This window comes from Lytechinus variegatus, chromosome 1 (genome assembly GCF_018143015.1).
Source record: "Lytechinus variegatus isolate NC3 chromosome 1, Lvar_3.0, whole genome shotgun sequence".
NCBI classification, from domain to species: domain Eukaryota; kingdom Metazoa; phylum Echinodermata; class Echinoidea; order Temnopleuroida; family Toxopneustidae; genus Lytechinus; species Lytechinus variegatus.
The window spans coordinates 83,451,930-83,479,874 of record NC_054740.1 but is presented as its reverse complement, the minus strand read 5'-3'; the positions used below and the strand labels follow the sequence as shown (position 1 = coordinate 83,479,874).

The following is a 27,945-nucleotide window of genomic DNA, read 5'->3' as shown; positions in this document are numbered from 1 at the left end:
GAAACATAGCGATTGATCGTACGCTTAATTCTCACGATTGATTCTACATTGTAGTCAATGAAATCAATTGTAGAAAAATGTTCTACGATCATTGCTAAGCTATGTGTTATGGGCCTTGGATTATAATTTAGATTGAAGTAGAAAATTTCAATACGAAGATATATGAACTTTTGTTACAATAACCAAGGGCGCCGGAAGCGGGGGGGGGGCACTTGCCCCCTCCCAAATAAAAATTTTTGGGGGCCAAACGAGATTTTGCCCCCCCAATGTGCCCCCCTGAAAGTAGAAAAATGATAAATTATTTAAGGACAAAAGCAAACGAAGGCACTTTTCTGCCTGAAAATTGTCATTTCCATTGTCAAAAATGAAAAAAATTTGCCCCTGACGGGGCAAATACATTATCATAGTAAGCCTCGCGTCTTTTGACGAACAGTTCCTCTGTGAAACATACCTTTGATAAGCCCCTTTTCCATCTTATTACAGTGTGATAACGTTTAACCTTTTAATGAATACATTTCAGACTAAAAGCGAATGGCAAATTGATAGTGGTCCACCAATGATTAGGTTCATAACTCTATGATGCTGGCTGTGTCGTCTAACAAACGCGCGGTCGCCCAGAAACGCTCAGACCGGACCCGATATTACTAACATGACTAACGCGCGTGAACACTAGTTACTCGAGCAACATATGGAATCTATGTCATAGTTGTCAAGCCCAGAAACCAAAACATCTCGAGAAACTTGTTTCAATTATTTCATTTTCAACTAAATTTAAATTGAGTTAATACAGTGCTAACAAGTCAGTGCCCTAAAGAAAATACCAAGGTCATTTCAACTCAATAGGCTATAGACATGTTATCAGAAAATTACACGCAGAATAATTATGTGTAGAGGATTATAATTTGTGAAAATGGTGAATCCCATTCGAAAGCAACTTGAGATAATGTTTAGACATGAAAAAAATAAAATCACCTGTGAAAGTGTCTTCTTGACCGGACTCATATTATCCGAGATATGAATAAAAATGTAAATAAAGAATATAAAAGAAAAAATAAGCGTTACAGTACTGCTCTACGATAAAAAAAAATCTTAAGATATTTTTACAGCCCCGTATTTTCCTCTATTCCTTTTCATTGGCATGATTGGAAGGCGTTTTGTCCGATACTATTTCAGCTCATATGATATAGCACTTATGTATTTTAGATTCCAAAACTTCTTCCCATTACCTGTTACTAATCAGATCGAGATGGCAGCTATGTTCTCTGGTTTATCCCAGCTTTTGTTATTCATGGACGTTTGCAAAAATAAAAAAACGATCCGGGAGTGGGTGGGGCTGCAAGACCTAAATTTTCGAAGAAACCTAAGAGCAAGGGGGTTTGTGATGGGGGAGCTTAAAAATTTTCTAGAATAAAATTGAAGGATTTCGTGCACACTTTTGGTGAATTTGTGAATTTTGCCCTTTCGATCGGCGGCCCCCGGCTGCGTGCGGTCATCTTAAAGTCTTTAAAAGGCCTATATTACATTGGTTTGAAACAATTTCGTTTGCAATAAGGCTCGTAATTTGCTGGAACTGCGACCCTGATCATGAAGAAACACCAGTCTGGGTGAGAAGGGAGGAAACAAAAGGAGCAAAAAGAACTCCAAGGCTGTTTAATTCTCAAGAAATTTATTTTTGAATGATCTTAGAAATGCAATTTTTGTACTCAATTTTTACACAAAGTCCTTACCGTGGGGGGGGGGTCCCACAGCCTCTCCCGCTCGATCGCTTCGGTATCTCACACTGTCAAAAATATTGTGCCCCCTTCGGGATTTTGCCCCCCAAAACTGAAAGTGTTCCGGCGCGCCTGACAATAACCGAAATTCAAACTCACTCTTGGGTTTATTCTGCCTTCCAATTCAAGATATGAAGAGCTTGATGGATTGTTACAGCATGTAAGGAAATTCACTTCATTCGGAGAGGATGACACAATCCTAAACAGGGTAATATGGCCGCGAAATTCTCTCACACCTTAAGGAAACAGACAACAATATTATCAAGAAATGAAATTGAATACAAGTCCTAAAGAATAATCAAATAATGCATATATGATTGCAGTAAAGTGTAATTGATATAGTCACTATATCCTATATTCACAATGTTTTTCCAGGAAATATATTATCTCCTCGTTTATGAAGATTATCAACTTTTATCTTACAACAAAATAGCAATGCAATGAATTTTTATAAGAGAAAAGTGAATGTGGGTGCGAGTAGGCTATTAGGCATATGTGTTCAGGGGATGTATTGGTCGAGGTGAGTTTGTGCTTGCGAAGGAGGAAAGTGGAGAAATATAAACACATGTTCATAAATTCATTTGTATTAAAGCTGACAAGAACTGTAAAAAGAGATACGTACGGAGATCGAACGACCCTGGTACATATGTATTTGTCGTGGCGAAGTCTCTTCCACCAGTGAGAGCCGATTCAAAAGCTTCCTTTATTTCTTCTTCATTGTAGTACGACGGGTTTCTGAGATGTAAACGGAATTGGACCAGTAAGTTATTGGAGACGTCAAATGTTTGTCTTGGTTGGATTTCAATCCCAACAAAATGTGGAGCTAAGCTGGAGGAGATTCTGAAGAGATCATCAAGCTGAAGGAAAAACGAGAGAAAGATGACATTGAATTAGAGGTTCTGAAAAAAAGTATGCGCTCGTGGTTGATCTAAAAAGTAAGATCAATGGAAAATATTCATGAAAATGGCTCCAACTTATAAATCACATGTTTAGTTTGAAAATATATATGGTCAGGAACATTTTTCTTTGCTCTCATATGAGTTATTCATTCAATGCATTGTAATTTTGACAACAATTATTTCTTTAGTGTACATCTTCTTAGAAATATTTTCAAGCCCAACTTTGTTTTCTCTTTCTCATTTACCATATTACATGTGGTTGCATATGTATTCTGAACACAATCATATGATTAAACTAGCACTTCTTACTCGTACAAGAAACAAAAACAAAAAAATCTTTAAACCTCATTTGCAACTATCCGTTCTATCCATTTTGATCATTCCAGGTTTATTTACCGATTTTTTTTTCTTTTTCAAAGAAAGTCTTTACTCAATATTTCTCCACAACGCACATAAACTATTGCAAAATGTATGTGATACATCAAATTCAATATCATACATATACACAATACATAATTTAAATAAGCTCGATGTGCCTCGATTCATCAAGATATACAATGAACTTATTTTGTTGCATGTGCATAGTTCGTTCTATCTCATGCTGATACTTTAATTTCTTTTGAAATTATGAGAATGATAAGTTTCCTTTTAAACATTTAGTTGAAAAGATATAATATTTGGCATATAAATATCAAAATTAAAAGAATTTCCAGCTGGTATGCCAAATACAAAGTCATTAAAGAATGTGATAGAATGTGATAGAATGTGATATACAAAGTTTTCATATACTTGTTAACACCAAGAATATTATAAAAAAAAATTGTACTGAAAATATCTAAGCTTTGTTGAAAAAGGTACATTTAAAAGGAATCATACAGATTTTGTCCCAAGTAAATATTGGATCTGAAACAATACTTTTCCATTTGTTTTGTGAAATAAGAATTTAAAAAAATTTCTCAACACACATTTTATGAATATATTTACACACTTTTGTTACCGATTTTAAATTCTTAAACGAATTGTATCATAATCTTATATCTATATACAACTGAGATTTTTTTTCATTAAGAAGACTATACCCGTTGTATTATATAATATATTTATCAATCATCTTCTTTCGATGCAAATCTACTTTAATCTTCCTAACGTTTTACATGGTTCATTAACATGATACCACCTCTTTAATTTCCAATTATTTTCTGTTAAGCGTTAGGTTATACTAGAAAGTCGAAACTCAATTTCCTTCTTCAAAGTATAACGTCAAACCTTACGTTTGTTTTCTATGAATTACTTCATTTTTATTATACAGAACCTTATATCCTACCATGCGGAGTAGTCTCAACCAGCTTGTGTATGCTTTTAATATCATTCTTTCATGGAGTCCCGTTTTATTTACATTTCAAGAATGTTTCAAACATGCCGTAAAAACACTTAAATCAGCTTACGTCATTTCTGAGGTTCGCTAGTTGCGTCGTTGTCAGGACGAACTGTCCATCAATCCCACGAACAACATCAAGTAGAAGTGATCCATCCAGTTCAATGGTATCTGTAAATGAATTGTATATGTATAATTATATATGTATAAATAAATATATATATATTTAAATATATATAGTGTAAAGAAATGGATGAAGAGAACTATGGTAGGCGTAGCTTAAATCAAGGTTCCCCAGGGCTATCTACCCTTTGGAAAAATTGGTGATGCCGAAAAAATGTCTCTGCCGGTTTCGTTCTTTCTGGGACGATACAGTGCGTCCCAGAAAAAACGAAACCGAAATTTATCGATGATTTATTATAACTTAATCACAAAAACCTTACACAAGTGACCCACCATTAAAAGCTTAGAATCTCCTCTTTCATCTGAAATTATGTATATTATTTATCATTTACGCATGAATGAACCAAAAAATTTGAAGAGGGGATACCAAAAAATCACTTGACGGGCTGTATCTGGGTTTCAAAAAGAAAACCACATTTCAAAAGAATTAATATCTGCTCTTTAATTTGATACCTCAATTACAGAAAATGTTTAAGAAATAACAAAGTCCTGCTCATTTAAAATAAGGCTTGAATTTCAGTAATTTCATAAAATGAAGAGGTTTTACAGGCTAGCATTCTCGGTCACTCGACACTCCACTTTGAAAACGATCAGCCATGCATTAAGTGTTTTGATAACCATGCTATAGCTTCTGTGAGAAACCGATGAAAACACGTTTATTTAATGAAATTATGGAAATACAAGCATTGTTTCGAGGGATCAAAACTTTTTTACTTCTCGACCATTTTCTATGATTAGGTATAAAAAAAGAGCAGATATTAAGCTTTTTAGGAATGTGATTTTCTTTTTGAAATTCAGATACCCCCCGCCAAATGAGTTTTTGTGTCCTTTCTTCAAATTGTTTTTGCTCACTCAATGGTAGGTCACTTGTCTATTGTATTTGTGATTAAGTTATGATAAATCATCAATTAATTTTAGTTTTTATTATATATATATATATATATTCGTGGGGTAAAAAGCGTACCTGTCTGTACTACGACATCAACAGTAAATGAACAGGTTGAGGCGGTATTTCCCGCGTCATCCATAGCTATATATTCAATTCGATAGGAACCAGCACCCAGTCGAGATCCTGGAGCAGGGCTGCTGGGTGACCGTGTTGCTGTTGCTGAACCCTGAATCGAGTTGTCCGTAAATGTTGGTTCTTCCCATGTAACAATGACATCAGGTTGTAAGGCGATTATGAATACTTCAATATTATCGGGACATTCATTAAATCCTGGGGCATCACCATCTGAAAGAAGAATGTCGCACAATGTAACCTGTTTTAAACGTGTATATTCTGTTATTAATCAGTATTCATACAGAATACCTCAAAAATGAATATGGGGAAACACAATCATATCAAAATTTCAATATTGGACTTGCAAAATGCCATAATTAGAGCATTTTAGTGTATTGAATAATATCACAAAACTTTGAAATTCATAAAATAGTGCATTATCAAGTCACTATATTCCCTATGTGTAAACACGAGAAGGAAATATTGGGAATTACTTTCAAGTATATGCTACATGTATATAATTCTGAGTAACTACAGCTGCTCAGCAATTAAAATATAATTGTGATTACTCACCAACTACATGAACGGTGAATCTACAGTATCCTATGTTGCCATGTTCGTCTATGGCTTGGTACTCAACATCATAGGAACCGATTTCGAGACGCTGATTCCTTGCATAGTCCGATGTTATTGTAGGATTTCCAGAGTCGTCTGTAGCAAGGATCTCACCCCAGTCAACCAAGGCCGAATTGCTGTTTGGATCAGAGTTCACTCGAAATTCACCCAATGGACAATTGGAAAATACAGGTACATCATCGTCAACTAAAAGATCAAAATATATTCAATGAACAAAAAAAGTAATATCCCGTTTTAAGAAGGACATAGGCATCGAAAAGAATTTCAGCCAGCACATTGTCAACACCATAGCAAATCCGTCTAGTACCTTATCGAAGTCCCAATGTTCCTTCGCTTATCAAGCAATCTGATATTTTGGATGTTACTACAGGTGCAGTATTGCATCATTTAGTGTAAATTACGTATCTAATGCATTCTTTTTACAGATTCCCGATCATAAATTTGAAAAATAAAGATAAAGTGTATTAAAAGAGAAACTGGCCCTTATCATCAAGAAAAAAATATCTGAAGACATGATTGAAGCTTTTCGATTATTGCACATTTTTTTAAAGCTCTCAATGCCGTGACATATCTTGTGACAGTTATTCACAGTTAGCTCATTCCTGCCTGCTTCAGTTGTCCTTGGTGTACATTAATGTTACTCTTACCATTTATTTCTTAAAGTGACAGTTAAAAAAATAACAGCGTCCATGCTCAGCGCCTTTTTAGGACTTTAAGGGACAAAACATTAAAAATATAAATACAGATAAAATCTGCTTATAATTATGTTCCTCCGTTTGTAATTATTGGATTACTGTAATTCAACTTGATATCAAACAATTATAACAAAATTGATTCTATCTAACTATATTTTGCACTGATAGTCGGATATGACAAAGAAATTGAAAGCAAGTTTCTCTAATAGTCGGATGTGTCAAAGACAAATAAATTGAAAGCAAATTGCACTAAAAGTCAGATATGTCAAAGAGAGAGAAATTGGAATTGTGGACACACACCCGTCACAGTGACAAAGAATTCGCAAGTTCCAACATTGCCAGAATCATCGGTAGCTGTGTAGACTAAAGGCCAAGTACCCCCAGAGAAGAGCTGGGGAGATGGTGGATTATTACTCCTGATTGGATCATTGCCCGAGTTATCGGTGACAGTTGGCTGTGTCCAAGATACATTCTGGACGTTTGTTCCAACCCTAGCCATCACTGTCATGTTGCCGGGACACGATGACCACACTGGTTTCTCATCGTCTGTATTGAGAAGATTCGATGGAGTTGGCAAATATAACGAAAGACTGATAGCATTATCATGGAAGGTCATTCACGGTTTCTTTTTCTTATTATTTTTAATTATTTGCAAAATGATTTTCGCACTATAGATTTTTGCTTAAAAAAAAAATTGACCTTGATTATGTGACCTAGCTACAACTCGAACATGAAGATCCATGATACTTCATTACACTTTGTCCCAGTTTCATGGAATAGGCTCTTATGTAGGCCTTTATTCACATGTCATTTCAAAATAATCTTGGTTAAGATTTCAGCATGGATACCCGAAAATTGTTAAAGATCATTGACCCTAAATGGCCTTTTACCTTGATAATTTGACCTGAAAATAAGATGATTACTGATACCGGTCCTTGATTACTCTATATCCAACTTTCATTAACTCAGTCCATATACTTAATTATCATGGCAGTTAAAACACCGTCGATAAAGCGGCACCTCAAGGCAGCAGAATAAATAAATGCTATCGGAGACACCTTAATTTAAGGAAACACTATATTCTGGTCTTTCTTGAAAAATTAATGTTTTTCCTACTAACCTACAACATCAACGAAGAACGAACATGTTCCTATGTTACCACGTTCATCTTCAGCTGTTATTGTGACGGTTACTGGGTCATCATCATACGCCATGTTGGTTATCACTGCTCCGGGTGATCTAGTGATCTGTGGGGGGAAAAATTGTCATCAATACCTATGAAAAAAACTTCTACAAATTCAAGCCAATTTCTCAAGGATAGCGAATATATATCATTCTGTCACTTTTAGGAGCTTTAAACACTGACATCCCAAATTTGCATACATGCAATGATAAAACATTGACTGCACAAAGACAGGTATTGTGAGAGAAATGGAACGCAATGATAATGCGAACAGAAAAATATGATGAAGGCATATCCCTCCCGCAAGTTGTAGACGAATGTTCCTGTTTTTACTTAGTGGCAAACTGGTTTTCAAAAGAAATTATGCTGTGCAGTGGAGTAATGAGCAAAAAATATGGGACATAAAATGAAAACAAAAATCATGAAAAATCCTTTTTTCATTGATTAAGAAAATAATTCTTGATCGTCGATATCTAAGGGATTCATGTCCTTTGACCCCATCTGTAAGCCAGTGGTGTTGCCATGACAATTACTTTTCTCTTTCTCTGGTCTCATAACACGGGCAGTAAATGTTGCCCACTTTTCCATTGGCGAAGGAAAAATTATTGAAATACATTTGTAAATTGCTTGGCAAGTAGTCTAAACAATGACACTGATGGATATATCTCACAAAGTTTGGTCTGCTGGAAGCATATAAAATATATAACAAATGGAATGCCTCTGGCCGTCTCACCTGCATCATGCGATTCAACATAGCAGCCGTGCTGACTTTGAAAACTACTATAACTCGCACAAGATGTTCAGTGATACTTGGTTACTCTTATTTCCACGTTTTATGAACGAGACCAATACACATTAATACAGAGATAGGATGGTAATTCAACAAATACCCCCAATGTGGCCAAAATTCATTGACCTCACATGACCTTTTAACCTTAATCATGTGACGTGAACTCATGCAGGATGTTTGGTGATACTTGATTAACCTTATGTCTAAGTTTAATGAACTAGGTCCATATATTTTCTAAGTTATGATGACATTTCAAAAACTTAATCTCAGGTTAAGATTTTGATGTTGATTCCCCCAACATGGTCTCAGTTCATTGACCCTAAATGACATTTGACCTTGGTCATGTGACATGAAACTCTAATAGGATGTTCAGTAATACTTGATCAACCTTATGACCAAGTTTCATGAACTAGGTCCATATACTCTCTAAGTTATGATGTCATTTCAAAAACTTAACCTTAGGTTAAGATTTGATGTTGACGCCGCTGCCGCCGCCGTCGGAAAAGCGGCGCCTATAGTATCACTCTGCTATGCAGGTGAAACAAAAATTCAAATGGATGTTCTTTTTCTTCAAATATTGAAGCAGTAATACAATATCTAGCGCAATGTCGGTGCGCGATAAGGCCTTGGTCTATATTTTGTCATGTGAACAAAATTCAGGTATTTTATTTGAATAAAGAATAAAACATTCCCAGTGATCTATTTTCAACAAGGATCACTTTTCCATTAAAATGGCGGCATCACACGTCGCCATCAAAGTTACACAGTGCCCCTATTCATTCATTTGTTCTTTTATTCTTTTTTTTACAAATGGAAAGCTGCATTGCTGTTCGTTGTCATTCCATCGTTAGAGACTTCATGGTTTTAACGATTGGTGCAATATATTTGGGTAAAAAAATCTGTCAAATTTTACAACCTCAGGAGTGTTCCGTTTTGTAGAATCTTTAGTCATACTTCGCATGTCAACATGGAACTGAAATGAAAGTGGTTTTGTAAGTTGATATGGTATAATAACAGTGCCGCATTTTGTTAAGTCTATGGCGAAATCTTGAGAAGATATGAACATGCAGAAACAGAGATAAAAAAAAAACTTAAAAAACTTTGATGGATAATCCCTTCTCAGTTTAGTGAATATTAAAAAATAATTTATATCAATGAATAGATCATTTAATTTTCTTTAAAATGATACCCTACACATTGTGGTTCACATGGAGGTACAGTGTCTTGAAATGTGGGGCAAGGTCAAAATTCAAAAGTTGCAAAGTGACACAATATTGAAAATCACTGTTCTTTCTTTTCGTGGTGATGAGTTTCTCGGCGGTTTCTTTTGTTTTCATGCATCTCAGTACATCAACATTAACATTGAATCAAAAGGACCTCTGCACAAGAAAATACATAACAAGCAAACATGGATGGGTATTTCAAACCAAGACTAAAACCATGTTATCTCACAGAACCAACACTACATAAACCAGAAAAAACATAAAAAGTTAAGAAGCAGGGGCTTGATTTGAATGGATTTTCATCTTTATTGACTCAGACAAATAATAATGTACTTTAATGTCCCTTCGTGCAGCTTTCCAATTTAGACCTCATCCAACACTTTTGAATCCTGCTCTTTTTGCATGATAATGAAATCAAATTTACATTGTGTAAAATACCCAGGAGTTGGGAGGAATTAATGGCCAAACTCTAAAAACGTTTTGAGTGGTTTATATGCAAATGATCATCAAAAAGCAACAGAAAGGGAATGTGCAACAAAATTGGAGTTGAAGTTATTTGGTTTTGGTACTGAAAATGCAACAAGAAATAAAAAAGAAGACAAGATCAGAGGCGGATCCAGCCTTCACCAATAGGGGGAGGGGGCGGAATTTTTTCCAGACATATTTTCCTCGATCGGCCGCTCGAATATGATTTTGGCCGGGATTTTTGGTTTCTTTGAAGGGGTAGTCCTAATAGTCACTTCTTAGCTTTATTCTTATGAATAAACAAATATATAATACCATAGTCCTTATTTATATAATGCGAGTGCGAAGCGCGAGCTATTTTTTGGGGGAAATCTTATGTACTTATTCCTAAAATTTTGAACATTCTGGGCAATCTTTTTTATCTTGAAAAAAAAGATGTGTATGCAAGTGAATAATTACTACGAACGTGGAGCATGAGCAGAAATGAAGTGATGGAAAAGGTACTGTTAAACACTTGCTTGCAGTTAGCCATGAAGTCGTTACATATTTTCAAAAATCAAATAATGCGAGCGCGAAGCGCTAGCTGAAATCTTTTGACATTTTTACCTAAGGAATGGAAATTCTAAGCAGTCTTTGTAACTTAACAGAATAGGTATATTACTAAACAACTGATGCGAGCGCCAAGCGTGAGCAAAAATAAATCGAGATTTAGACTTACTGAACTAGACCCTCAATTCAAGTTTTGTAAATCATAAAAAGGATAAGTGGGGACCTCCCTTACATTGATAATGCGATCGCAGAGCGCGAGCAGAAATTTTTATATACGTTTTGAACTGATCAAAACGTATCTGCTATGGACTGCTTGCACTTAGCCATGAAGACGTTACATATTTCAACATTCAAATATTGTGAGCGCGAAGCGCGAGCTTAAAAAATTACATTTCTACATGAATAAAGGAAATTCTAAACACTTTTTGTAATCGTGGAAAGGAAAGTATAAGTTAAACATTACTGATACGAGTGCGAAGCGCGAGCGGAAAACTTCTGGACACTCTATTCATGTTTTGTAAATCATGAAAAGGATAAGTTATTGGATAATTTCATTCATTAATAATGCGCGAGCAGGCAATTTTTTATATTATGATCTGAAACTTGATAATGATTTGAATAGAGAACAAGCTTCGTATCTGAATAAACGTTTGCTTCAGATTTCGACCTAGACTTTGGGTATTCTAAATACCTTTCTTACCATGAAAATCAATAAAGCGAGCGCAAAGCGCGAGCTAAAAATATATTATATTCCGATCTGAAAAGGGGTTAATTTAAGCTCTGTATTGCAAGCACTTTGTGGGCAAATTATGAGGATATCAGTTAAAAAAGAGGTGATATTTTTCATTATTATTGCTTTGAGTTTTGACACAGGACCGGGACATTCTGTCATATGAAAATGATGACTAACTTCCTATTTCTCTTCCTAAGCATGAGAGCGCGAAATCTGTTAATATTATGGCCTGAAAACTGGACATTTAAAGCACTTTTGTAATTATGCATAAGATGCATGAGTTGATATATATCAATGCGAGCGGAAAAATTTGATAAACTGTCATCAAATGGTGATTTTAAGTAGTTTGTTTTAGAATTAATATTGAGATATACATAACTCACTAATCAAAATGCGAGCGTGCAGCGCTAGCTGATACATTTTGACAATCTTACCTGAGTAAAGATATTTTGAGAACTTTATGGAATACAGGAAAATAATAGGTACCTGACAAATCAAATTTTGCGAGCGCGCAGCGCAAGCAGAAAATGTTAATATTCAGATTATAAAACAACATTTTTTTACAGAACACCTTTTAAAAATCAATTTGTAAATCAAACAAAATAATGAAAGTTCAATTTTCCAGCTGAAATATGTTTTGTATATTGACTTCAAAATTTGATATTTTAAGCTCTATATTGAGCAAGATATATAAATCCCCTAAAAGGAAATGCGAGCAAAAATTTTATATCCCGATATGAAAGATTTCATAAAAATTATTTTCCAAGTCTTCCCCTTATCTTATTTTATTCACCCATCTTCCTCCTCTTATGTTTGCTTTTCTTCTTTTCTCCTCTCTTTTCCCTTCTTTTTCTTTTTTTCCTTTCTTCCCCGCCAATAGGGGGGGGGGGCGGGCCCCTCGCCCCCTGGCTCCGCCAATGAAGATAACTGTTATGGACGAGAAATAAACGGTAACAGCAGAGCTGCTAACCAGAGCAAGAACATCTCAGTAATTTAAAAGCTAAAAACTAGTATATGGGGAGGAAATAGATATCTTCAAAGAAATACCACAGGACACCACATAAAACTGAAACCTTAGAAATCAATATTTTGCATGAAATCATTTTTTTGTCATGGTAATCGAAAATGGAAGCATAAGTTTTATTGAACTTTTAGTAATCATAATAAAACAGAAATGGAAGTAAAAACGAGGCTAATGATAAAAGCATTCAATATCGATTAATAGAAATGAAAATGGTGGTAAATATGGAAACGACAGAAACACAAGTGGAAATAAGAAAGGAAAAAGAATACCATGAAACTGGGAGTAAGCTAGGTGTGCGATGGAAAAGAAATTAGAATTGTGCAATCCACACACAGGAAAGGTAAAATAATGTACTCACGATAAGCGCTGAAACATTTGTGTAGTCATCGGTAATAACTACATCTGGCAACGTGAATGTTGCTGTCCTCAAACCATCGTCGGTATTCACAGTGACATCGGGACAAGTTAGGACTGGACTAACATCATCTAAGCAACAACAACAACAAAAGAAGATGATAATAACTTTTCTAAACTGTACTGGAGAGCGCTGTTGATACGCAGATGATATGAAGCACAAGGTCCGGGGATCTTGGCAATATTTTCAGCTACATCAAGCATCTTACAGCCAGGTATAAATAGGCATCGAAAGAGAAGTATATCTGGAATAGGGCACCCATATTCAAGCTCCCTATGGCCTGCTAGCACCCGCGTCCAGAAAAACGCGTCGAAAAGTCCCGTTTGTTTGTTAGCACTATTCGCCGGTAATCTTTCCCTCACTCGTCACGCCTTTTGGGGTTGAAAACCCTGTACTAATCATATTTTGGCCACATGATGTCAAGTTTTGCTTTTAGTGATGCTTAGCATTCTTAAAGAACGATATGAAAACCAGCACATGATTTATGTTGCCTTTAGATAGAAGTTGCATTCGCAAACACACTTTGTAGCCCAATAAGCAAATTAAATAAGCTTTAAAAATGGTGGGAAAAAAGAGGTTTTTATATTTTCCTCAATTGAGTCATCTACAACGTTATAGACCGAGACTGGTCATAACAAGATTTAAATGTCTTGAGTGCGCATGGACAAGTTGACTTACAGTAAAAAGTGACAGTAGAAAGGAGGATTTCTTCCTTTCTTAAAAAACAAACTTACAATGAACATTCACAAGAAAGGTACACGTTTCATCATTTCCGTAGGCATCAACAGCCGTGACAGTCACAGTAGCTGACTCCGACCGATTGAATGTTGAGCCAGATGGTGGGCTTGAGGTTACGGTGACGTCACCAGAGTTGTCACTTGCAAGAGGATCCGACCATGTTACATCTTGACTTGTGATATCAGAAGTCACAATAATGGTAATATTATCCGGGCATTGAAGCACAGGTTTGTCAGTATCCTCTGCAAGAAATTCAACACGTGATTTTATATTAAAGTAATGCCCATTCCACCAGTTTCATGGACTGAGTTCGATGATGTAATACAATTTAAGACTTAAGAAAGGTGTTAACAGGCTTACAATTTATTTCCCATTGCGTGATACCAAGAACCAACTGATCTTCATACGGGATTCATACACTATAATGAACGTTTATTTATGTTCCCGTTTAGGCCATGAAGATTCTCAACCGTCCATTTTCTTTCGCGAATGCCCGAAAAGATGGTTATATATAAACGAATGATCCATGTTGGTTAGTAGGGCCAATTAGCATTTTTGTTGTTGAAAGATTGAACCATCCAAAGAATCTCTTAAAAATGCAATGTATATCACATTCGCTACGAATACTTGCAGATAGCACTCTTTTAGTGCAAAATTAAGTTGCCAAAAAACAACTACTGATGTTTCACTTCTAAGGTGACCTTTGACTTCATTTTACAAAGTCTAAAACTAACCATTTTCCCCGATTAATAGAGACGAACTAACCTCTGACAGATACAGTAAAGATACAAGATGCTACATTATTGTTAACATCTGTAGCAGTGTAGGACACGACAGTGTCATTTGCAACTGTAAATGAATGTCCTGGTTCATGGGAAACTTGAACGGTGAAATTAGAATTGTCCGTGATATTTGGGGCTATCCAAGAAACGGTGGCCATCGACTCCCCAGCATTTACCCAATGTGTAAAGTTGTCAGGACAACCAGTGATATTAGGAGAATCATTGTCTTCCATCACTGCAGAAAGAAAATTGTTATCGAGCCAATCACTCAGATTATATTTCGTTAAAACATATATTATTCCATCACATGTGGTTTTCCTGATTTGTTTTAATATGGACTCATTCTGTATACATTCTAGAGCATAAATTAAGATGACAACGTAACTTGGTAGATATATGTATATATATATATAACGGAGATTGGGGATAGAAGAGTCACTACCACTGCTATATCCTAGATCTCTGTCTTGGAATACAAGATGAATGACATAGAGGTGTTTGGTCATAGATTTTTGACAAATCATCAATCAAAAAGTGTGCGAACGGCGTGACAATATATCTACATTCACTTTTCTCGAGGAGAGATTTGGCTTGTGTTTCCATTATAGTTCAAAATACACACAACTTTACGTAAAAAATCATAACCTATTCTCGTTAGCTAAATCAGATCTTGAATCATAACTTAGGACTGATTTTCTTATACAAGCTTATAAAAAGCTCACAAATGATAATTTCTGGATTTGTGCAAGGATAAATCCACCACGACGAATTCCTTATTTGTACAATTTCATCAAAGTTTGATGCAAAACAAGAGCCCCCTCCCCATTTTTTTCACAATAATTCAGAGCACAATGATTATGCATTTGGAAGAGTTGATGACGTCACTTAATATTTCTTCCTTGTTTCATTGTGTGAATTATACAATATTTCAATTTTTGCAGATTTGATAAAAAGGGGACTCTTCATTAAATTACAATATGTTGCAAAAATAAAATGCCAAATGTCCAGGGAGGAATCATTTGTAATTAGGATAAACGTTTAGTATTTCATATTTTATGATAAAATATAAAAGAAATAGTGAGTGGGTGACGTCATCAGTCCCCCATTTATACACCAAAATAAGTGCATATAACTTTTCTGTGAAGCGAGAATATAAAATGTCATACCACTCTTTTTTATTTTACATTCCCACGTACACTGTAAAAAAAATTATCCTTAAAATAAAAGAAGTTCCGGCAGCAGAGTCTCAAGAACACCTGTCATCTTACCAGATTGCGTAATCTTAAATTATATCATGTAAAATCACAGGTAATTGGTATTTGGTGTCTGGAACCTTACAAATTTCCTCAAATAAAACCCCCTTTTCCCCTTTTTAAACAGACCTGTTCTGTTAGATTGCGGAAAAATTCCTGTTTTATGAATTTACAGAATGATTCTGTATTGCTTTCTGCAAAATCCCTTTTCTGTAAAATCAGGGTTTTTTAAACAATGTATCTAGAAACAGGTCTTAAATACTGAATTAAATTCTAGAAAAAAAATAAATACAAGCAATTAGAAAAATAAAAATTGCGTTAGTATACAATATACGAATATAGTAAATCCTGATATTTGACCACCTTCCATCTTCTAATATATATTATTATGAGGCGTATTAGGTTAATGGAGCGTTGTGGCCCAGTGGATTAGTCTTCGGACTTTGAAACAGAGGGTCGTGGGTTCGAATCCCAGCCATGGCGTAATTTCCTTCAGCAAGAAACTGATCCACAATGTGCTGCACTCAACCCAGGTGAGGTAAATGGGTACCGGTAGGAAATAATTCCTTAAAAAGCTGTGTGCGCTATGAACGCCTAGCTTAGCCGGGTAATATTGGAGCGCCTTGAGCACCTAACAAGGTGGATATGAGCGCAATATAAATACCCTATATCATTATTAATTCTAAAATGACACCTATGATAAAAATCACACTAAAATGTCAGGCGAGTCTCATTTCTATATGGTGCTGCGGTTATTTGGAAGTATAGAGTCAAGGGAAAAAGACTTTGGACCCTTTAATGAGTTAATCAGAACTAAGTCCAATTATAGATATCAATTTGAAATATTATGAGTCAACCAAACAAATATCCTTTTTACAGAAAATTAAACAAGCTTAGAAACGTCGGAAATATTTGGTCGATTTAATGTCGCGTCACCGTGACGCGAGTAACATTAAAAAAGGCTTAATTATCTTGACCAAGAGTGTATACCATTTTCTTTTCTAAGAACCTTTGAGTTTGATTAATAAGTATTGAATTATTTACGAAAATTGAAACTGAAAAATCTAATTTCTTGTATTGAGGAATCTTATATATATAATCGATATTTAGAATTTTAAAAAGGAAATGAATGGATCTGTACTTCATTTGCATCCTCTATAAAATACTTACAGTTTATATTCACATCAAACATACAGTACGCTGCATTGAAGTTGCCATCCATGGCAGAATAGAAGACCTCGGTTGAACCAACAGGGAATTTTGATCCAGATTGCTTAGACTGTTGGATGAAGAGTTCGGTACCACTAACGGCATCGTTGAACACGGGCTCGTCCCAAGTCACCGAAACCTCTACTGTCCCAGCAGGCTCAGTCCTAGTTATATCATCAGGACAAGATTCAATTTCTGGTGGTGATCCATCAGGGGTGACTGATCAACAAAAGTAGACAACAAAAGTTTTGTAGAGAATTATGTTTCTGTTTCTTTTCATGGTTACTCCCGTCTTGTGGTATGATAATAATAATGATGACGACGAGGACGCCGAAGAAACGATTAACAGCAATAATGACAATATTGATGATAACAATGGTGATAATAACAATGATAATCATAATAATGATAATAATAATGATGATGATAATGAAGATAACAATGATGATAATAATGATGATGATTTTGACGATGATAATGATAATAATAATAATAATACGAAGAAGAAGAAGAAGTGGAAGAAGAAAAACAGAAGAAGAAACAGAAGAAGAAGAAAAAGACGAAGAAGAAGATAATTTATTAAAATATGAAAAAGCACTTTCAGACATATTATCACACAAGAAACAAGAGCAAATAAACAATAACGATAAAATTAGGCCTGTTTAAGTGCTTAACTCTTGATTGTGAATGCTTGTGAATGTTTATATTTCTAATATTGCTATTATTGATTGTACATTGCAGTCAATGGAATCAAACGTAGAAAAATATTCTACGATCATTGCTTAGTTTTGTTTATTTCGGGCCCCATATTATATTAACCTTATCCAGCCCGAGGGGGGGGGCACCCTTTACCAGAGGCGTCGATCCGGGGGGGCAATCGCCCCACCAATGAAAAAATATTGGGGGGCAAACATATTGTTATGCCCCCCAATAATTCCACATGTGCAAAGAATAAAATGAGATTGTATTGTAATGTTACCCAGAAATCAGCAAGCGATATTGAGATACACAACTTGCTCCTTATTGCAAATAGTGCTCAAAAAGTCCGCTTTTCACATTGGAATACCAAAAAACATTCAGCTCGCGCTTCGCGCTCGCATCATTTATGTAGCAAACCCATACTTTTCATGATTAAATAGGTGAAAAGAATATCCCGTTTTCAGTTCTAAACCTCGAAAGAACTCTCACTTCTATGTGCAATAATCTTTTGTTGAATATATATCTTGTTCTTTATTACAAACGTCCATTAAACTCATTTTTTTTTCTCAGATCGAAATATCAAAATTTTCAGCTCGCGCTTCGGGCTCGCATCTATTTTTGATTATTAGATACCCATCTTAAGAATGATACCAAAAATGCTTAGAACATCAAGCTTTCAGGTAAGAATAAAAAGAAATTTCAGCTCGCGCTTCGCGCTCGCATTAATTTGTTGGTGAGATTTGTGTCTCTATCATGAATCATAATATATATGTGTGTGTGTGTGTTTTTGTGATTGAGCGCCTTTGGAAAGTTTATTAGCGTAATTAATAAATTAATAATAAATTTGAATAATGTTGGTACAATTGACAATTAGAGTGTGGAGATTATGTCATGGGTGACATGCGTGCAAATTTTCGTCATGAACGGCCGAGATCTGGGAAGGGGGCTGTTTTATGCCCCTCCTCCCTGCTACGCAATATCAAAATAGCACGGGCTATGTAGGGTTAAGACACTACCCAAAACGATTTTTGGTATGGAGGATATAAGCGACAAATGTTTGTAATTGGATATATTTACTGATTTTACATCAGAATTTAATTCGACAAGGTTCCAGATCAAAATAGAATATCTACGGATTTTTGTCTTGTTTATATACATGTATAAATAAAATATCTTCTCAAGCATGACACGGGCCGAAAATTTAAAGATATGATCTTCGTATTTACCAATCACTAAATATCTAATGAAAGTGTTTAAACAGTTTTGAAATAAAAAAAAATCATCAAGAGAGGATCCTAGATTTGGATTTTAATCCTTACCGCCGAAAAAAAATGTCAGGTTGAAATTCCAATCGGTAACAATAGTAGTACATGTACATACTGCTTAGCTTTTGTAAATATAATGTCCAATGACAGTCGGTTATGATTAACATTATCGCCCCTTTACAAATGCTCAAGACATACTTTAAGGTTACGGTCCGATTTGAATAATGAATGGCTCGGCAAAGCAGAATCAGTCGAGTGGTAGAAAATCGTGATTTCCCCCTTTTTCTGTCGTGGTGTTTTACGCATATTACGAGCAAAATTATAATTCATTAACATTCTGACATGAGTGTGTTCAAAATAGTAAAATACGGGACAAACGGCGTCCTGGAGAGAATGATACCGGACGCGGGACAAATTGGTGATATACGGGACTGTCCCTTGAAATCCGGGGCATCTGTTCGCCCTAATCATAAATCGAAAGCAAATTCTAGACCATCTCATCTATGTTTTTTCCTCTACCCATGATAGAACCAAAAATTGCATCGCATTCAAGTACCCATTTGTTTAATACCAAAGTACTACCTATATTTTTGCATGCTACAGACGACTAGCCCTTCTGGTTAAGCAACAACATCACATGAGAAGGATTAAGAACGGAAGGGAAGGGGATATGCCCCCTCACATTAAATTAATAAAAAAAAATAAAGTTACAAAATCGATAATAACATGATAACAAAGATGCCAATGCACAGTTGAGTATTTTGGTATAGAGATTGTGCCATATATGAATTTAATATTATTACAATTATTATTATTAATAATTTTACTGGTAATGACTTTTTTTAACTGTTTAAAGTTAACAATAACAATTATATTGGTAAAAATTAAAGCTTGCTTCACATGAGAAATGAATAAACTGAACAATTCGTTAAGTGTTAGTAGATCGATTGGCCCTAAAAGAAGTTCTCGTAAAAACATTATAATGACTTGAGCAAAAACGTAGTAAGAACATACTTATGACTCTAATGGTGAAAAAGCATTTGGAGCTCCTGCCAGCATCATCTATGAATTTGTAGATGACTTTGGTGGTGCCTTCATTAAACAAATGATTGGGATCATAGTTGCTTGTAGTTGTAATGGATCCTTGTCCCGTCACAGAAGGTATAGTCCAAGTTGCTTCATAAGGTACCTGAGACGGAGGGACGTTGTGTATCTGATTCCCAGGGCAATTCGTTGTTTCAGGTGAGCCGTCAGCTAATGATATCAATGACAGTAAATAACAGTGAAACAAATATACACAGCAAAAACTGTGGTGTTAACCGGTGTACATAAAGGACCGCACCAGTTATTTTACACGGGTGTTAAATTGGTGGTGTTAGTTTTACACCTATAGGTGTTATTACAACACCTTTTGTTGTTACATTTTCACTCTATGGTATTATGTTCAATCTCTAGGGTGTAATTTTAACACCTCAGGGTGTGGTCCTCTATTAACACCAATTGGTGTCAGTTTTAACACCGCAGTTTTTACCGTGTACCAATGTCTTTATCAGATGGAGATTGCCGTAAGCAGAATTGTATAAATGATAGTAGAGAAACAAGGGGGGGGGGGTGGTAAGGCTAAGGAGAATTTTCCAAAACCATTATGTTAGCGATGGATGGGCGATTGATTAAGTTGATCACTCGAGTGAATTTTCCACACAACCCGCTACAAAGGACACTACTCCGGAATGAGTTATGTTTCAATCATTTATCAAGTATTAAAGCGATCTCCTATATCCCCGGTATATCATATTTATCTGGATTATCCCAAATTTAATATACATTTGTTCTCCACAGATACACTTTCAAACCTTGTTGCATACATTTTGATTTCGTGGTACTGTAGAGAAAGATTTCGATCAGTGATTAAGACTGTGATTGGGTTGGGATATTATTAGCATTGAATTCGACTTAAATCACGGTTGAAACAAGAAACGAGTACACATTTAGTCTAGGTGATTGGTGAAAAAAATGTTCAAAGCATGAAAATCGGCACAAAGGTAGAGTAAGTTATTCTAAACATTTTTAGCAGGGGGTGCCAACATGAGTTTATCATACATAGCAACGGTTGCTAGGTAACATATTTACCCTAGTAACTGAGCTTAATTGGGCTTGAGTAACAATCTCACATGCGATATGTCATACAAATTTTAATCTAAAGCATGTTCCTTTGTATCACAACAGTTTTGATCAATTTATACATAGCAACGGTTGCTAAGTGACCCACTTCCGTAGCAACAATTCTTTTTCTTAGTTCAGATTATCATAATTTACTTAGAATAGCTCAGAAATTAAATCTGGCCCATAGATTCCTCAAGTGAAGAATGTGTTCATAGGTAGACACAATAAGCACCATAGCAACCGTTGCTAAGTAACATTTTCCACGGTAACCAATTATTATAGGGTATATTTTTTATGATTATAACTTCTATGAATCGCATCTTTTCTATTAAAGCATTAATCACAACAACCCAAGAACTTGAGGCCGTTTCAGGTCTACCGTACGTGTTCTTTTAAGTCAGTCAATATCAAAACTTTACCGACAAGTGTGTGGGCATTATATCGCCATTACTTCCCAATGAAGCTTTGTCAATAGGGAGGGATTATTTCATATCAATAAAATTTCAGCTTCCCTTTGCCCTAAAATTTCAGTGCCTTTCCCAGTGTTCCATGTATATCCATTACAATACCATGTCTCATTTTCATAACAGGCGAGATCCTATATAATTATAATAGCAAGCACTTTCAATGATCCAGTGATGATTTTTGTCAGTGTGTGAGCTGATGCATATATGAGTAAAAAATATCTAAAAAATTAATCAAATCATACATATCAAAAGTTGGTTTGTTACCGAGATACAATTATTATGCAGATATTATAATTATTTGGATTGCTTCTGAATTTTTCAGGCTTATGAGATATTTGTTACTCCCAGGTTTCATACTTTGATCAATATTCTAATCATTTTCATTCAAATATTATAACCAGATGTTGTATTCAGGATTATTATCTATAGTTGCTATGGAAAATGTGTTGCTTAGCAACTGTTGCTGTACATGGTTGGTACTTTGCTTGATATGTGATTTTAAAATTGGCGCTTAAAAGTCAAAATATAGTTTTTGAAATGTAAATAACACCCTAAAATGGTGGTTGCCAAGGTAAATAAGTTACCTAGCAACTGTTGCTATAGGAATACAGATCAGGTTGGCACCCCTTGCTAAAATGTTCAGCACAGTTTACTCTACCTGTCAGCCAAATTTCATGTTTGTACCATAATCTGAACAATTCTTGCTATTTTCTGCACCGATCATCCAGACTATTATACAACTGGGGGCCGTTTCATAAAGCTGTTCGTAAGTTAAGAGCGACTTTTAAGAACGACTGGTGATCCTTTATTGTGGTAACGGCATATTCATTAGCGATGGTTACGCGCGTAAGAAAGGATCACCAGTCGTTCTTAAAGTCGCTCTTAACTTACGAACAGCTTTATGAAACACCCACCAGGAAGAGTAACCGATAGTAATGATATTTAGGCAAAACCTTGAAATGCCATGTTTGACGGAGGTCATACAGCGTGCGATTAGGACATTAATACCTCAGTCACATTCAGGGGCCTTGGAAGAGGGGGGGGGGGGGGCTCCAGCCCCTACTATTTCCAAAACCGTGTACAAAAACGTAAAATGACCAAATGATTGTGATTTTTTGCATGGTCAGCCCCCCCCCCTTTGAAAACCGTTCCGCGGCCCCTGGGATATTCGGCAGCAGTACGGTGTGTCAAAACACATGTTTTATCCATTCTTATTTAAACCATCTATATGTAGCTAGTACAAAAATGTCAAAACGGCTCTTTTTTTCGACTCGGCGTACGTCCGCTGTAGAGCAAATGTGCCAAGGGTATAAATAACACTCCGATAACACTTAAAAGTAAAAATCCTGAATAGCTGGACTTACAAGTAACATTGACTATGAAGGTCTGCGTAGATGTTAGCATCGTATTATCGGTGGCTGTAACAGTCACTGTCGTTTCGCCAAGAGGAAAATACGACCCAAGGCTAGGTGAATATGTCAGAGTTACAAATCCTGAGTTGTCACTAGCAGTTAATATCCAATTTGGTGTTTCGGAATTGCCAAACTTCAAAACTGTCAGATCATCTGAAAAGGTTGGTGGTGTCAAATCCTCTACAATGAAACAAAATAAAATACAGCTAATGATGAACTGAAACTTTCTGAATTTGGTGAGCTCAATGACCATGAGTTTGTAAACGGGTTTTAAAGTCATATCAGGCGTTACACTTTTGAAACATCTTTTTGTTATCTTGATTATGAAACCTTAATATCTGAAAGGCCAGTAGCAGCAACACATGGGTCTTTAAAAATACAGCTAATGATGGAAGGAAACTTTCTGAATTTGATGAGCTCAATGACCATGAGTTTGTAAACGGAATTTAAAGTCATATCGAGCGTTACACTTTTGAAACATCTTTTTGTTATCTTGATTATGAAACCTTAATATTTGAAAGGCCAGTATAGGAGCAACACTTTAAAATGACATTGTTCAGTTCCGGCAGACGTAATATGTTTCATTGTAAATATAAACCTTATTTAAACGATAAGAAAGATTCTCAATAACTCACCGACCACAGTTACAGTGAATGAACAGTTGATGTTTGGGTAATCTGTGAGATATGCAGTGACGATATGGTCTCCGAGAGATAACGAAGTGCCATTCTCTGGAGAGTACAAGATTGGGTAGTCATCACTGTATGGTGAAGAGGCAGATGACCATGTTGCATTAGTTGATGATACACCGGGGCCACTCTCTATCATGATATTCCCAGGACAAACAGGTGGCATAAGCTCTATACGTAAGATGAATGAAAAGAAAACATGAATCGGAAATAAATGAATGAGAAATAAACTTTTATTGAATAAAACGAATGCTTTTAGTCAATTAAATGAACGACTGTCCTTTGCTAGCTATTTAAGCTAGTGCCAGGCAACTGGTACACCATCAACTCAGACAAAAAAACGATCAAGTTTTTACACATTTGCTCTTATCCCACAATCTGACAACATGTCCTTACTATTTAGTTGTTTATAATACACAAGCAAGTGTATTTGTAATCTTGTTTGATTTGTTTTGTTTGAAACTGTGCACTTTTATCAATTTTTTCATTATTTGTTAACAGTTACACATGAAAACCCCTACAAATTACAATTATGATCTGGAGGTAGACACAAACTTTTTTATTTAGGCCCGTCTCTCTCACAATTATAATTTAAAACTTCTTCTAAAGGTTGTTTTAAAAGTTGAAACAGTAATTGCTAAAAAACTTTAAGCATTGTTATAATTGACCGGCTATGAAATTTTACACAAGAGTGTAGCAAAAATTAATTCAATGAAATAATTGCGCATTGCATTCACAGGACTAATGCCATGCAGAGTAAAAATAACCAAAGTCGTTTGGAATCGCATAAAGAAATAACATGATAACCTGGTTCGCTATACACGAACTTATTATTTTTGTTATTATTACTATGATATATTTACATGATTTAATGGTTTATTCCCACTTCTCATGGACGGTCCCTCTTCACACCTACTACGATCCCAACTCATCCGCACATTGCTCCAAGTCACTAAATAAACCCCTTTTTTCATGATACTGTAATAATACCTAAAATACCAAATTTCGTCACTTATCTTATTTTGTAGCATATTATTTTTTTTTCTACAAGTATATAATCGTGTACGTAATAATAAAGTTTAAAAAAAATGAATCAACACTTCCATTCTTTACCCAACCCGGTCTTAATACTTGCAGCAGCCTGGGTGACGGGGGAAGATGGATATCTCATATCCCCTTTTCGGTCAATGCTGGATGTTCTACATAATTTGAAAATAATATGTGAGACAACTGGTCTATCTTAGCAGAATGTTACGCAGATATGCAACTTCATGCATCCAGCATTGGTGTGGGAAGAGTTAAGTGTGAATACCTACATTATTCTGCAGAAAAAATGTTATCAAATTCACCGAATTTGTACATGAAAACTTCCATTTTATTAATTAAATACATGTTACCATGCATATGATGAGCTGGTTTCCTTCGCTCACTCGTTTTCAAAATCATTTTAATGATAAGGACCCCTATCATGCCTATACGGCCCATTTTGCCTTGAGATTGGACATGAGCCCACGGAGATGCTTGCCCCATCCATCCTCTAGCATTGCTTCCGGAGCGTCCACTAACAAGAGCTTTGGATTATCAAAATTTGATAAACAAATGAAAGTCCTATTTAATTATAGGCCCTACAGGACTTTCGTTTGTTTTTGCGTAGGCGAAGAGGGAGCGTGATACTTACCGATTACAGTTATGTCAAAATTACAACTCAGGTTTGTTTCGGAGTAGCTATCAAAATATTCAACTTGTACTGTTGTATTGTCACTGAATGTTGAATTTGTAGGCGGAACGGCAGACCAGATCGTATCGTTTACCTCCAACGTGTAACTGTATTCCACAATGGGAGGCGGCATAGAAGGATCGATGTAGACAGTCATACTCGAAGATTGACATGGGTCATCTGTATATTCAGAAGAATAAAGAGAACTTAATGGGTTGCAGGATTACATGGAATCTGGACATACCACAAGAATTGAAAGTTCAAGTGCAAAGTAACTTGGCAGCACTATCTTCATTTTTTTAAATAAACAAGTGCACACCTAGTTACCAATAATGCATATATCATTTACATTTATTTGAAAGCAGGATAAAAGAGCATTGTAGATTAAATGCCTTGTTCACAGGCATAGGTGCCGTGGCCGGAGATCGAATCCCGGACTTTCCATGTATAGCCATGCGCCTTAGATCACTCGGCAACTGCACCTCACAATGATCGTAGACTTGAAGCGATCATCAAAGACGCAATTCTTGTGCCTAGGAGATTCTAAGCTTTACATTGGTAGGTCATTTGTCTATTGTATTTGTGATTAAGCTATGATAAATCATCGCTTAATCTCGGTTTCGTTTTTTTTTGGAACGAACTGTATATTTATATATATATTTGAGATCAAGAGTAAGGAGAGGGCCGTAGCAAGGTCAATACCAATCTTCATCAAGCTTTCGGGCACATGCCCTTCATCAGGATCTAAACCAATATATAAAATACAAAATACAGGCCTGCTAATAACAATGATGAATACAATGCAATGCAATATATAACGGAGATAAGTAATTATAGTCCATAAATAATAACTAATTATTCATATAGGGTAATAGTGAGTCAATATGTAACGAAATATAGAATATAATATAGACTTGTTGACAGTAAAGTGTGAAGTGAGGTCAGATGTGAGGGGTGAGTTCATTAGAGGGTGAAGATGGTCGTTTATTGGTCGGCGTTTATACCACGTGGTCTTAATGATTTGAGTTTGTGTATCCAATGAGATTCCTTATATGAATAATTGGTATACATATATATTGGTATGTATGTATGTATATATATATATATATATTTATATATATATATATATTTATATACCCCTCAAAAAAGGTTTGGAAATCTGATTTTGATAGATAATCACTCATCGGTTTTAGTGAATATTAATTTATGATTGATACCAATAAATAGATCATTTAATCCTTGTTAAAATGATATCAGACGCTCTCAAAAAATAAAAAAAAGAGAAAAGGAGAAAAAGAAAAATCGAAAGGAGAAAAGGGAAGAAAGGTAGAGCTTTGTTGTTTTTTCCATTCTTTTTTGGTTAAAAACCTAAACGAGTCGTTCTTCTCTCTTCATACAAAATTTCGCTTCCGCGCTCTGCGCGGGAAAAATATCGAATTGCCATTCGCTTTTGTTACACACACCTTTTTTCTACTCCGTTTTTCCCCCTTTCCGACTGCGAGAATCGTATATTCTTGCCAGAAATTATGAAGCATACATGGATGTAAAGAGTTTGACAAGTATTTTTTTTCTTCAAATATTGCATTGACACAAAAGTTTGGCTCTTTTGTTTGGAGCGGGTAAACATTACCGTCACTCCCCGAGTCCCCAAATGCTATTTCTTCCGCTTTTCAGCATGCAATTTTTGGCAAAGTATCTGCTCAAAGGGGCAGCCATTAAATTAATGCCGTGCTATAAAATAACGTCGATTAAAGGTCAAGTCCTCCTCAGAAAGATGCTGATTTTCATCAATAGAGAAAAATCAGACAAGCATAATGCTGAATATTTCATTAAAATTGGATATAAAATAAGAAAGTTATGACATTTTAAAGTTTAGCTTATTTTTCACAAAATAGTTATATGCACAAGTCACATGCAAATGAGAGAATCGATGATGTCCCTCACTCACTATGTTTTTATTGTTTGAATAGAATATTTCAATTTTTATAGATTTGACAATAAAGACCAATTTGACTGAAACATAAAATGTTAAACAATGGTAATTCCACATGTTCAGAGCGAAATAAAACTTTTCATATAATAAATACAAAAGAAATAGTGAGTGAGTGATGACATCAGTTCCCTTATTTGCATACCGACCAGGATTATTGAAATTGGGCGAAATTTAAAGATGTCATAACTCTCATATTTTACATCCGATTTTGATGAAATTTTCAGTGTTGTGCTTGTTGGATTTTTCTCTTTTTATTCAAATCCATTTTTTGTTTGGGTGGACTTGTCCTTTAAGAAAGATGATAAAGATGCTCTATATGTTAAAAAATTACAGACCAATTTCAATTCAATTCAATTCAAGGTTTATTAAAAAAAACATGAGTCGCAGCCAAATGGCTGAATTGTTCATGTATACAAAGTAAAAACAATAAAAAGACTCATTACATATTTCAAACATTAAAAAACAGTAAACTTTGTAAAACTGACATGAGAAATATGTGTATAGGCAAGAAAGAAAATTCATATACATGTACATAAGATAATGAGGAAATAGTAAATTAAAAATAATAAAAACAAAATACGTAAACACTTGTAAACGATCAATAAAAATATAT

General features: G+C 35.3%; 1 protein-coding gene across 2 annotated transcripts in view; it reads right to left on the bottom strand.

The window, feature by feature from the left end:
• Nucleotides 1-25,516, bottom strand: part of LOC121425550 (hyalin-like) — a 34,920-nt gene extending 9,404 nt beyond the window's left edge. For both annotated transcript variants that reach the window (XM_041621633.1, XM_041621641.1), the window contains exons 1-15: nucleotides 25,301-25,516; nucleotides 23,569-23,793; nucleotides 22,886-23,113; nucleotides 19,906-20,145; nucleotides 16,889-17,146; nucleotides 14,449-14,700; nucleotides 13,680-13,925; nucleotides 12,889-13,016; nucleotides 7,684-7,810; nucleotides 6,864-7,109; nucleotides 5,806-6,054; nucleotides 5,194-5,463; nucleotides 4,117-4,217; nucleotides 2,395-2,629; nucleotides 1,872-2,008 (exon numbers count right to left, since the gene is read on the bottom strand). In XM_041621633.1, coding sequence (XP_041477567.1) covers nucleotides 1,872-2,008; nucleotides 2,395-2,629; nucleotides 4,117-4,217; nucleotides 5,194-5,463; nucleotides 5,806-6,054; nucleotides 6,864-7,109; nucleotides 7,684-7,810; nucleotides 12,889-13,016; nucleotides 13,680-13,925; nucleotides 14,449-14,700; nucleotides 16,889-17,146; nucleotides 19,906-20,145; nucleotides 22,886-23,113; nucleotides 23,569-23,793; nucleotides 25,301-25,496 — 3,138 coding nt within the window. In that variant the 5' untranslated portion in view covers nucleotides 25,497-25,516. The remainder of the gene's footprint in view (nucleotides 1-1,871; nucleotides 2,009-2,394; nucleotides 2,630-4,116; nucleotides 4,218-5,193; nucleotides 5,464-5,805; nucleotides 6,055-6,863; nucleotides 7,110-7,683; nucleotides 7,811-12,888; nucleotides 13,017-13,679; nucleotides 13,926-14,448; nucleotides 14,701-16,888; nucleotides 17,147-19,905; nucleotides 20,146-22,885; nucleotides 23,114-23,568; nucleotides 23,794-25,300) is intronic.
• Between the last annotated feature and the right edge of the window lie 2,429 nt (nucleotides 25,517-27,945).